Source organism: Vulpes lagopus, chromosome 12 (genome assembly GCF_018345385.1).
Source record: "Vulpes lagopus strain Blue_001 chromosome 12, ASM1834538v1, whole genome shotgun sequence".
NCBI lineage: Eukaryota > Metazoa > Chordata > Mammalia > Carnivora > Canidae > Vulpes > Vulpes lagopus.
The window spans coordinates 78,238,366-78,251,206 of NC_054835.1; the positions used below are offsets into that span (position 1 = coordinate 78,238,366).

General features: G+C 34.1%; 1 protein-coding gene across 7 annotated transcripts in view; it reads right to left on the reverse strand.

Annotated features, from left to right (window-relative positions):
- The window catches only part of EPHA5 (EPH receptor A5), a 345,616-nt gene that overhangs the window by 57,473 nt on the left and 275,302 nt on the right, over window positions 1-12,841 (reverse strand). For 5 of the 7 annotated variants that reach the window (XM_041726499.1, XM_041726497.1, XM_041726493.1 and 2 more), the window contains one exon: window positions 830-895. The exons of the other annotated variants lie outside the window; for them this stretch is intronic. In XM_041726499.1, the coding sequence (XP_041582433.1) occupies window positions 830-895 (66 nt within the window). The remainder of the gene's footprint in view (window positions 1-829; window positions 896-12,841) is intronic. 7 annotated transcript variants of the gene reach the window in all.

Genomic DNA, 12,841 nt, shown 5'->3' on the forward strand with positions numbered 1-12,841 from the left:
GCAGGGATTTAGACTCTTTAATCTGGGAAGAAATTATCTCGATTATTTCAGTATTTACAAGATAGCACACTATTGTATAGGAGTCCCTCTAAATCTGTGGATAGAGGTCTCTGATCTTTCCTCCTAGCCTATGGTTTTATAGGTATAACCCAGATATATATCTAGGATTTGCATTTGTAAGTAATTAAGACTATCCCATTTGGACACTGATACCAAAAATGTGCATATTTTTTACTTCACTGGTATCAAATTAAAAATATCACTTCTAAGATCTAAAATCATTCAAGCTTAAAAATATTAAACAAACCATTTAAAATTACATGTGGTTTATTCTCCAATGCCACATGTATCCACAATGATTATTAAAAAATAGAAGATCCCAGTTAAGTTGCGGTCAATCCATGGTGCTGGGAGAGAGAAATGGTGATTTCACCTGAAACAGCATTTCACCAAGAAGTAGCACCCCACTTCCATACATGATACGATTTTAATCTTAATGGAACAACAAACACAGCAACATGTTAAATGTAAAACAGATGCTACAATCTTACAACTTCTGATTTAAATCAGGACCACAGTAAAAGCTTCAGAAGAGAAGTATGAATGCTTGACATAAGGATGATATGCTATATGTATATTTTATTTGAAATTATCTATTATCCAAGATTCCCCTTTGGGAATCAGTTTCAACCTACTCTTCTTTGAGGCATAACTGGTGCACTAACTGTTAAAATGTACACAAATGGAGAAAAAAAAAAAAAGGAATGTTGACGATAATACATAGAGGTGGGACATTACATAGGAGTGAAAGTGGGAGGGGAACACTAACCATATTAGGCTTGGATGGGCAACAGCGCACAGGGAAGAAGCCCTTCCACAGCCACACTCGCAGCAACTGAAAAGCAAACAAGAGAGCCCAAGATAAGGAAGAGATCCCACTCCCTTATAGCATAAAGACACTATGAATTTAGACAGGTGTCTGCTTTGCTTTTCAAAAGCAAAAATCCCTAAATGTATCACAATTAAATTTATTCCACAATGCCTTTCAAATTAAAAAGCATTTTATGGATTTAAGAAATACAGAGCTATATTAGTTATTTTTATTTTATTTAAAATGCTTATTCAGTAGGAAATATAATGAGCCAATGCATTTGATTATGCACTTAAGATAGACATACAAATAAAGATGTAAGTCCATTTAAAATACATCTTTCCTCAGAAATCCCTGCAAAATTTATACTCAGAAGACTTGCTAAATTGTCCTTTAAATACATGTTTGCATAGAGCCTACAAATTTAGGAGGGAGAATAATGTCCTGCTAATTTGACCCACTGATTTCATATGCTACTGGCATTATTTATCACAACCTATTAAAATTGTTATGCTTACGTGACTTCTCCAATCACCTATAGAAAACTATCAATTTGTTTATATATTCAACTTAAAAAATGCATCTCCAAATATATATTTGTAGAGCTATTGCCATATTTAAAAAGCAAACTATATATAATACATGCATTTTTCTGGATATTGTAACATTTACGAATCTTTCAAATTTTCCACATATTCATAAAAAATCCAGAAAATACCAAGTAAATCGTTTAATAAAATGCACCTTATCCTTAGAAACCACATAAACTGATCGCAAAATATAACATAGAAGTTATTTAGTGCTTCAATGCATTCACTTGCCAGTATATTTTATGAATAACATTTCTAGTGATTTCAAGAGAACTGCGAAATGAGCTCAGCCATGATACATAAACCAGCAGGCCTAGGGTTTTGTCTAAAATCTATTTTGAACTGTAATTACTTGAAATGTATCTACTCTATTTTATAACAAATAAGGAGAAGAAAATAAAATATAAACATACAACAAATTTGGAAATGCTAACAAAGTTAGAAAAGTATTTCCAAATCAAATTCCAAAAGGTCTCTTTTCCAAAAGAAAAGTAGAGAATGTTCCATATATGTGTATACACATATTTTTTTGAAAACCGACGATGTTTTAATTTTTAGGGCTACTGATTGTTGAAGAATTTGGCTGTCACTAAAATGGAATCCTAATAAATAAAAATGGCCACTATGACATTTGTTTCCTTTTGACTATCTGTTACATTTTTCAAAATATGCCTTAAAATTATTTCACTGTAGAGATAATGAAATTCAAAGTTAAAGTATATCAAAATGTTAAAACACTTAAAGAGTAGTTAGAACATCTGTGAAGTACTTTGGCAGATATTAATATATTTCTTTATAATCATATTATTTCATTAATATCTTAAACACTTACTGATCTCTTATATAAATTAACTTTTCTGTTTTTGTTGTATCAGCACTCAGATGAGAGTTTGGCAAACTACAGCCCATGAGCCAAATCTGTAATTAATTTTTGGAAATAGGGTATTGTGGGAACACACATACTCATTACTTGTATGTGGCTTGTTTAGTGCTATTATGACACAGTGGACTGGTTGTGGCAGAGAATGTAGGGCCCGCAAAACCGAAAACATTGACTCTCTGCCCTTAAAGAATGTTTGCCTTCCTCATTTCTTAGACTATTAGTTTCCCCAGATGAGGATGATTCTTTGATCTTTTCTTTTTCTTCACAGTTTAAACAAAATGAATAGCACCAGTAAGTAGTCAATTTTTTTTACTGTAATTGGTATTAACTACAGCACAATAATCTCAATTTACTGTTAGTTATTAATGTGGCAGGTTTGCGTATATGTGTTAATTTCAAACAGCACAGTTCCAACTTAATAAATAATTAATAAATAGTAATTGATAACTAATGTATCTGATAACTTTTCAATGATGAAAAAAGAGGATGATGTAATCTCCTAAAGTACAAACATACTTCTGGTTGAGGGTACAGAGTTTATAAGCTCATGTAGAGCTGTGTTTAGGAAGGTGATAATGTCACTGTGGTTTGCCATTACCCAACAGGATTTATTTATTTATTTTTTTTTTAAATTTTTTTTTTTTATTTATTTATGATAGGAACACAGTGAGAGAGAGAGAGAGGCAGAGACACAGGCAGAGGGAGAAGCAGGCTCCATGCACCGGGAGCCTGACGTGGGATTCGATCCCGGATCTCCAGGATCGCGCCCTGGGCCAAAGGCAGGCGCCAAACCGCTGCGCCACCCAGGGATCCCTACCCAACAGGATTTAATACTCGGCCAGTGTTCTGAGACTCAAAAAACACACTAATGATTCAAAAAATAATATTGTTTCAGTCATCCTAATTTGAAAAATTATAATACGGTTTTTGTTGTACAAGTTAATGCAGACACACATACACACACACACACATACACATACTATTCTCTGTAACAGCATATCCCCCAATTTTAGTCTTGAAGAACTGACATCACCTTACTTATCACCAGAATTTTAATTTAAAGTTTTAATAAACTTTAATGAAAATATGAAATCATGTAAAATCAAATGCTTGCACTTCTATATTTTTCTGAGTCATTGTTTTAGATTTTGCACTGAAAGTGTCTGACTTGTTTTAAGATGAAACAAATAAATTACCTTGGGTAAATTAGTTAACCTCTTTGTGTTTCAGCTGACAGCTATAAAACAGGAATAATAACAGATCCTATCTCAACAGTTTTGTGAAAATGAAGTGAGAGAATATATATATTAACTTAGATCAGGATCTGGCATATCATATATTTTGTGAGAAAAGCAGTAGCTATTTACTCCCAGTAATATCATAATCAAAATGATAGACTAGATTCTTATTATCTCAGAGGAATTATTTTTTTCATGATCCATATAATATTATCATACTAAGTATTTCAATTTATAATATAACTAAATAGCTGATTATATTGAGACTGACTCATATAAATACAGAATGGTCAATGCAGTTAAAAAAATCAATTCCATAAAATATGACTTCTAAGGATTTGATGATCACAGCATTCTATGCATTATTATGTTATTAATAAGATTAAAGCTGAAGTTCCTTTTCTATGAATATCTGAAGTGTAAGAGTAACCTCCTAAGTAAATCTTTTAAAATAAACCGTGAGGATGCTGTCACAGTAACACCTCAGCACAGATGGCATACATGCTCTTTCCTTAATCAATAAATACTTGAAGTACAAGTTGAACATGCTTACAAGCCTCGGAGATAATTCAGAAATAGAAACCAAAGTGTGCTAGAAATAGCATCCAATCTAATTTCTATGAGCTATGGCTCCACACAGGGCACATCTGCATTCTCCTTTTTTTGTGGCACCTGGAAAGCTGTAAGGAACTGCATGCAGTCAAAACAAGATCATTATTATCCAAGTTGAAAATAGTTTAGCTTTTCCAGTCTTATAATAAAAAAAACTGTTGGCCTTTGTTTTAACAAGATATTTCGATTTGTCCTTCGGAAGATTAAAATATGATAACAGAAGCTTTCCAGACCCAAGGAAGATTCAAATAAAATTACTTTAGCCTGGACTTACACAGAGTTGATCAATATATGCATGAAGTGTGTCAGTGTAAGTAAGATAACCTCCCTCCTACCAAAGCAAGGTGATTATAACCCTAGGGAAGAAATTCTCAAAGATACTAGATCAGAGAACCAAGACTACAGGCTATGGATAAATGATTTAAATTCTTAAACAAGAGATCATACAAGCAGATAAGAAAAACACTAAAATCCTAATAGATAAATGAGAGAAAAGCAAAAAGAGTAATTTCATAAAACAGGTACTTTAATTAGGTAACAAATATTTTCAGTTTATTGGTTAAAAAGAAAATTAAAAAGAAGGAAACAAAGAGACTCTGTAGTTTATCCATTTTAAATAAAACAACAACAAAAACAACTGATGGTACTCAGTGTTAGGGAAAACAGAGTAGCGCTTAGTCCACCCAGGAAAGTGTCACCAGGCCTTTCGAAAGCAATCCTCCAAAACCTATCAGAGAGCAATAAAAAAGTTCTCACCTTCTGACACCATTGTGAAGCAAAAGAATTAAGATCGTGGGGTTTTTAGTCAAAATAGGAGCAGTCCTGGGGATGTATCCATTACTATATGGATTGTTTGGGTAAACCAGGCATGCGCGTAAATGAGACAAGAATAGAAAGTATCCCACATAATGAAGTTTTGAAAAATGAGTTTTCATAGTATGTGTGAAGCTCTTTGCATTGTCCCAGGCCACAGAAACTTGAGAAGTTTTGAAACTGACATTATTATAATATTCTGGTCTTAGGACAAAGAGTGAGGTGCAGAATATATGCATGAGGCTGGCCAAATTGAAGGAATTAAATAACTAATGAATATTTTGAAGCAAATTAAATGCTTTTGTGGACTCTGATGCAATGAAAATCAATATGATATATATATATATATGTATATATATATATATACACACACACACATATATTTTTAATTAGTGTGCAGAGAAATAAAATCATGACAAAAATGTTTTATTGAGAGTTATTGTTGGAATGTTATTAGCATCATGGGGCAATTTTAATTTTCTTTGATTTCAATCTTTGTGGATATTTCACTTTATAATCTTAAGAAAGTGAAACAAATTATTTAAATAATTTCCAGTTATGAGGTTTATCAAAATATACTGTCATTTACACTCTAACAATTTTAAATGATGAAAATAATATCAATATGTAACATATATTTATAACAGAAGAAGCTGAGGACATTGTTCACTGATAATCGACATTGACAGTGTTGATCATTTTATAGATTTTTTAAAATCTTATAATGCAGTATCTTTTGCAACTGTGTCTTAATTCCCTCTTCTAAGATTTTGTACTGATAACCTGATGAAGCCAGGCTAAAATTTTGCAGAATTTTTTTGCAAATACTGAGCAAGGGATAAAAACCATGATTACAAGGTATATGACTCCCAAACTCTACTCTTCATTCCCCATGCTTCTGGCACAAAGGCATAAAATTATTCCACCATAAAGAGAAGATAATGCAAAATGGTTACAAAGTACTTTTTACTTTTATTTTATTAAATTGTGTTTTTGAGTAACTGAGGGAAATACCACATCTATAAATCAGGGATTTATATGTGCAACTCAATCACTATTTCCAAGTTATAGTCTAGACACATTGGAATAAGATATCATTACATGCAGTAATTTTTCCAAACTTCTTTACTAGTTCTCTGTTTCATTCTCACTGTAGAGCTTTTTATCCCTCACCAACAATTATAGGTGCCTTCCTTTTACCTCCTAACATGCTTTACTAACAATTGTCATACCTCAGCAAAAATCACTGATAGATGGGGTTTGAAACATCAGTGGATCTTTGAGTCTTATCAAGTTCCAAGCCTGTCATTCTCATATCTTGCTGTGAAATAATGAGAAATATATACTTATAGTATCTACTTCCCAGTTCCCAAAACAGAATTCCTAAAACCTTATAGATATGGGTTCCAGGAGAATCTTTTGTTCCAATATTTATTCTTTGACTCCAGTTCCTGGTGCAGAGCTGCTAAAACTCTTGTAATTTCCTGGTAATCACATCACAAGGAGCATATCTTGTTCTAATATTTGGTCTTTTATTCTGGTTCTTGACACAAAGCTTCTAAATCTCTTGGAATTCCCTGGGTGTTAGGAATGTCTTTTGTGGGACACCTGGGTGGATCAGTGTTTGAGCATCTGCCTTTTGCTCAGGGTGTGATCCTGCAGTCCTGGGATTGAATGCCACATCGGGGTCTCTGCAGGGAGCTGCTTTTCCCTCTGCCTGTGTCTCTGCCTCTCTCTCTCTCTCTCTCTCTCTCTCTCTCTCTATCTCATGAATAAATAAAATCTGAAAAAATAGGAATGTCTTTTGTACTAATAAGGTGATTCTCCGTCTCCTGGATGGAGGCTGATCAGCAGAAACATCTAGGTCATGAGTAGAAGTATAGAATTTTCAATCATACCCCTCATTCTCCAGAGAGAAGAGAAGGGCTAGAAATGGAGTTAATGATCAATCATGTCTACACGATGAAGCCTATAAAATCCAAGAGTCCAGAGTTCAGAGAGCTTCCAGTTTAGTGAACACATCCACACACCAGAAGAGTGATGCACCTCAACTCCATGAGCTTCAGGATTTTGCAATTAGGCCTTGCCCTATGTATCTCTTCAACTGGCTATTCATCTGTACCCTTTATCATATCATTTATTATATAATAAACTAGTAGATGTAAGTAAATGTTTCCAGAGTTTTGCAACCCGTTCTAGCAAATGATCGTACTCAAGGAAACAGGTGATGAGGACCCCTGACTGTAGAACAGAAGCTGTGTGCACCCAGGGACAGACTACTTGTGATTGCTGTCTGAAATAGAGGGCAGCCCTGTGGGATTGAGCCCTTACCCTGTGGTGCCAACTCCAGGTCCTGTCAGAATTGAATTGTATTGCAGTCCACCCAGCTGATGTCATCGAGAATTGCTTGGCATGGACAAACAAACAAAACCCACATACCTGGTATCAGCAGCATTGTGAGTACGGTAGTAGTGTGAGAGTATAGGACAAACACAAAAGGAGTATCTTTCCAACACATTTGCTTTTTTCTTGTATTTCCTCTTTCAAGCCAGAAAGTCCTATTAGTATATTCATCTTAGGGCTAAGAGTTCTGAGACTCAAAGAAGAAGCACCCAAGATCTTTTCCCAAGATCGCACCTGAATCCAAGCTGTGGAGGTCAGATGGGGGCACCAGTTATTGCATTAAACTGCATTGGAAGCCCAATTTCTTTCACATCTTCCAGGTCCTTTCCCTCCAACCACTCCCACAGCCAGATCCCTCTCTTCTCTGTTGAAAACTTCACATGTTGTCATGGAGAGCTCTGCAACAGACCTTTCATTCTTCCTCTATCAATAGCTTGCTATTATGTTAAAAAGTGGATAAATTAACGCACAATTACATACAGCACCTAAAATGCCTGTATATGGGTCTAGCCTTTACTGTAACAAAATATATCAAATTTTGTTTGGAAGTATTAAAGGATAGATGTCATAAAATTACTTAATGACCCAAACTCTAGTATTAGTCAAATGTATGTATAAAATAGAGTTCAAATCATATAAGTGACTGACCTAAATAAATTATACACATTTCAAGGATTTTTAAAATAAAAGCAAAACCCAAAACTCTACAGATCTAAGTGTGCCAGGTGCAGCCATCCCTTTCCTAAAGGATGAAGTCACAAAAGCAACCAAACCAAAAAACTAACTGGCTTTAACTTTGGAATCAGGAACTCTCCTAATTTCTTACTCTGGAAACAACTATTAGGACCCAGGGATATCACACACTACATGAAAGTAGAAAGAAAGCTTCAGAGGATTTATCTTTAGACAACATTTCAATTGATCTATTTCCCAAGCTATACCTTAATGAAGATTTGCTGTATTTCTTTTAATCATTCTAATGGGCCCAAGATCATTATAAAACAAGTTCTTCTTCCATGAATGCCACAGTTAAAGGCATTGATGCAGCTAGCAAATGTTATTAAACATGTTAGATTTATTCAGTCTGCTTATTCCAGTATATATTTAGGCACTCAAAGTGAATTTCACCAAATATTAACCACCTTTTGTACACTTTTTGCTGCAGTAATAGACACAATCATTCTCCTTATTAGCAAACATTTACTAACAATCTATGTGCTGTGCTTTCAGAATAAGGAATTATATGAAAACAACTTTCTATTCACAGTATGTAATGATTCTAAACCTACCTAGGGATTAAAGCAACAGATGATATTTAAACCAACAAATACCAAAAAAGAATCCACAGGGCTCAACCTAGAACAATTAAATCAAAATAGCTTAGTTGTGGGACCCCAGGTATCATTATTTTTCAAAAACTTGGATTCTGAATATCCTCCCATTTGACGACGACTGATCCAATAGGTACTCAATATAATACTTGTTGCATTGAATGAATGATGTGCCTTATAACATTCTTAGGGCAATTTGCTTTATGAATACAAAGGGAGAGGTTCATAATTAGCATATTAATTGTCTGCATGTTAATAAAAACTTCTGAAGTGCCTAGAGGTGCTTAAAAACAATTTGTTCTCTGGTAAGTACCTTAAATAATTCTGCAATTTGTTTACAGTGTTAATTTATATTATCTACAAATGAAGACTATTTTTTTAAGTAACTGTAAGTTTCATCCTGCTCTCTTTTTAGACGAGATCGGGCGTGTTCAGGGTGGTACGGCCGTAGACCTGCTCTCTCTTTTTAAACCACAAGTTTTGTTTTATTTTGTTTTTCTAACATCTATCTTTACAGATTTCTTTTAATGGCAAGTTTAATGTTTAACAATAGACTCTTTTGAACTTCTATATTTCAATAATAGCTTCCTGGATTAACTAGAAGTCATAATATCTCAACCAAAGTAACCAAACTATAAAAATTATCTGTATTCAGCATCTCTATTTTGCCCTTGTAATTATTAGACCAAAGACTTACAGAAAGTTATTTGAAAAAAAAGCTCAGTTTTGCCACAGATTTGTCAGAAGAGCTTTCAAGAAGTAGATATTTTGACATAAAAGATTTTCTTTAAACTGTCACTGAGCTGGAGTAAATCAGAACCACATACACATTTGTTTATATAATTTTACATATTATATATATTACTTATACATAAACATATATAATGTTTGTAAATAAGAAAGCTCATGACAAAAATAGTAGAAAGGAATAGGGATTAGGCTGGGGAAGGTCACAGGTAGAGGCTGTAGAAGGCCTTGTAGAGGTCTAGAGAGTCACAATGCACCAGGCATGCCATGTGCATTTATCCTATATGCCTTCCTTATCACACACTAAATGAACTGATACAATTTCTCTTCACTCAATGAACTGATACAATTTCTCTTCACTAACTTAAATTTAACATTTCTGTAACAATATTTCTGTATTCATTAAAGTGAAGATAATCATATTCTCTATTCTATTCTTGTACCAATGGTTAAAAATACATTACTAATTATGTTATTTTGAAATGACATGTCTCACTATTAGAATGTCCATGCTATGAAAGGAAGAAACATTCAATCCCATTAAAAAAGCAAACCCTACAGGTCACCAAGTTTAGAAAAATTTATTTTAGTGAGTCATAACAAAAAGAGGTTACACAATACACCTAGTACTTTTGCAAAAAGTGGTACCAGTGCGATATTTTGAACAGAAAAATCAGTTTCACCTTTTCATACATTGCTTAAATGTTTTTTATATTATTCAAATTTAAAGAACTAAATGTCACTACTATATTATTATACACATATATACACATTTATATATGTCATATGCATTTATATATACATGAAAATGCATATAAATATAATATATACATAAATATGTGTAAGCTATAATTTAGATATGGTCAATAAAATACTGATGCCTTTTTACTATATATAGTCTACATACTCTTATCAAGTATCTATATTTTGAAGCCAATGTCCATCTTGTCAGGTCAGATGGAAAAATGTACATTAGAGGTCATATCACCCCTAGGGATGGCTCAACTGGCCAAAGAACATGTAGGCTGAAGCTCAATGGATAGGAATGATTGCTTATTATTCAAAGGAAGCTGTAGGACAAGTAGTTAATCAGCACCACCTTAAAGATATATATACCTAATGAAATCTCTAACATGAAAAAAAATATATATATATATTCTTATTATTTTTTTGGTCCAGAAATGGCCATTTTAATGAAGAAAACCATGATAATTTACAAATAAATCACTTTTTGGGCCAGAGCCAGGAGGGATGAGGGCAGAAAGGAGGTGGAGGCCATTGGGAGTCTGGGGTCATGAGCTCAGCACCTTCACAACCAATCCTACCCAGGCTCTCATAGGCTGGGCAAGCACCAGAGGACCCTGGCCCCTGCCCCTTGACTCTCACTACTCATTTCCTAGTGGGAAGTTCTTGGGTTAACTTCAGGACAGAAGGTGGAGAGGGAAGGAATATTTATATATTCTTCATGTTAGAAATTATATATATATATATATATAAAATTAGATTTCAAGTCTTTTGATATGGAACAAACCTCCAGGGACCAGAGGAAATGGTACCAGAACACCTAGTAGCATGACCTCCTAGGCCTCCAGTCAATGCTGTCCACATTTTCAGAAGACCACTGCACCAAACTTTGCCCCTAAAATCCTCACTTGCAAGCCATCAGGGAGTTCAGGACTTTTAAGCAGTAGCTCCCTACTCTCTCAGATAGTACCACACCAATAAATTTGTGTCTATCTTTCTTCACTTCAAAAGCTTAGTGTAAGTTTTTATTGGCTTGCTGTGCATCTGGTGGATGAACTCTCCCTTCAGTTCAGTTAAAATCTTCTAAAAGCTCAACTTCTTCCGCAAATAGCAAATAAGAAATAGATATTGTGGGCATTATATAGGTGGGACATACTATAAACTGATACTTGACCTCAAAAACTGGCAAACAGGTAGGTAATAGGAAAAGTTTTCTATTAAAACCACTAAAAATGCATTTTTTCACCTCTATCTCAACCTCATTCCCCCTTTTTTTTTCTTATCTCTCACTTTTCTGACATTGTAAAGATATATTATTTCTTAAGTTATCTGATAAGACAAAATTAATCTTAAACAATTTTTATCCTTTAACTTCAAAATTATATGGTTTATTTCACAAATGAATAAAATCAAAGTGATACTGATTTAAAATAGTTTCATTTAAGCTCTGTAGTAATTGACCCGAGTGCTCAATTGGTCCAGACTTTATCAATATATACCAACTTCCCTAATTTGTATCCACTCTTCCAACTTAGGACCAACTAGAAGAAGTCAAACATGCTACTCTAATCAATCCCACAGGGTGTTCTACTTCTAGTTAGACCACTTCCATCTACCACATGACAATAATTTCCAATCATGGCAAAACTAAAGCCTTTCCTTCTTTTCATTACAAAGCATTTACACTCCTCTGCCTGTCTTTGGGTTTCTGCCAGATGCAAGTGATGGTGGTTGATTCCCTTGCTATAGCAATCTCTTAATAAATAGTCTTTGCTTGTTCTCATTTGGGTGTTTTTTGTTTATTTCCACAGAAGAAATAATCTTTACTAGTTCAATAAAGGAAAATTACATAGATTTATCTTTGCAATCAACTGGCATCTTAGTTCTGTTCTGGCACAATAATAGTGTTGATATACAAAATACTGAATCATGTGTTGCTTTCTTCTGTGTGATGATGCCATCACTGAGCAAACATTAATTACCTCCATTTGTAGAAGCCTAAGGTAACCACTGAGCTTTTCTATCCCAGTCATTTCACTGCTGAAACAGGTCTATCTCTAAAGCTTATTTGAGGGGAGTGTGTGACTCTCATGACTAACCTGTCTGTGCTTAACTATTTGCAGTTTTATTTTGAGAGAAGTAGAGAGGAAAAAGTAAGGACAGATTGTGAAAAAAGTGATGTTAATCTTGCCAGCTTAAAAAAATGTTTTAAGCACAGCTCTGATAGTAACATTTGTTTTAAACAGCCATTTGTCTTAATGAAAAAATAATATCATTTAAAAACAAGTGGGTCTGATATTTCCCAAACATTTCTTCTCCCTTCCCTTATATTCCCTTTCACTAATATCAGAAAGGGAGACAGAACATAAAGACTCCTAACTCTGGGAAACGAACTAGGGGTGGTGGAAGGGGAGGAGGGCGGGGGTGGGGGTGAATGGGTGACGAGCACTGAGGGGGGCACTTGACGGGATGAGCACTGGGTGTTATTCTGTATGTTGGCAAATTGAACACCGAATAAAAATAAATTTATTATAAAAAAATAAAATAAAAACAAGTGGGTCAAAAAGAGGAAACTAATCAAAGAATAAGAATATGTAAGTTCTGATTTA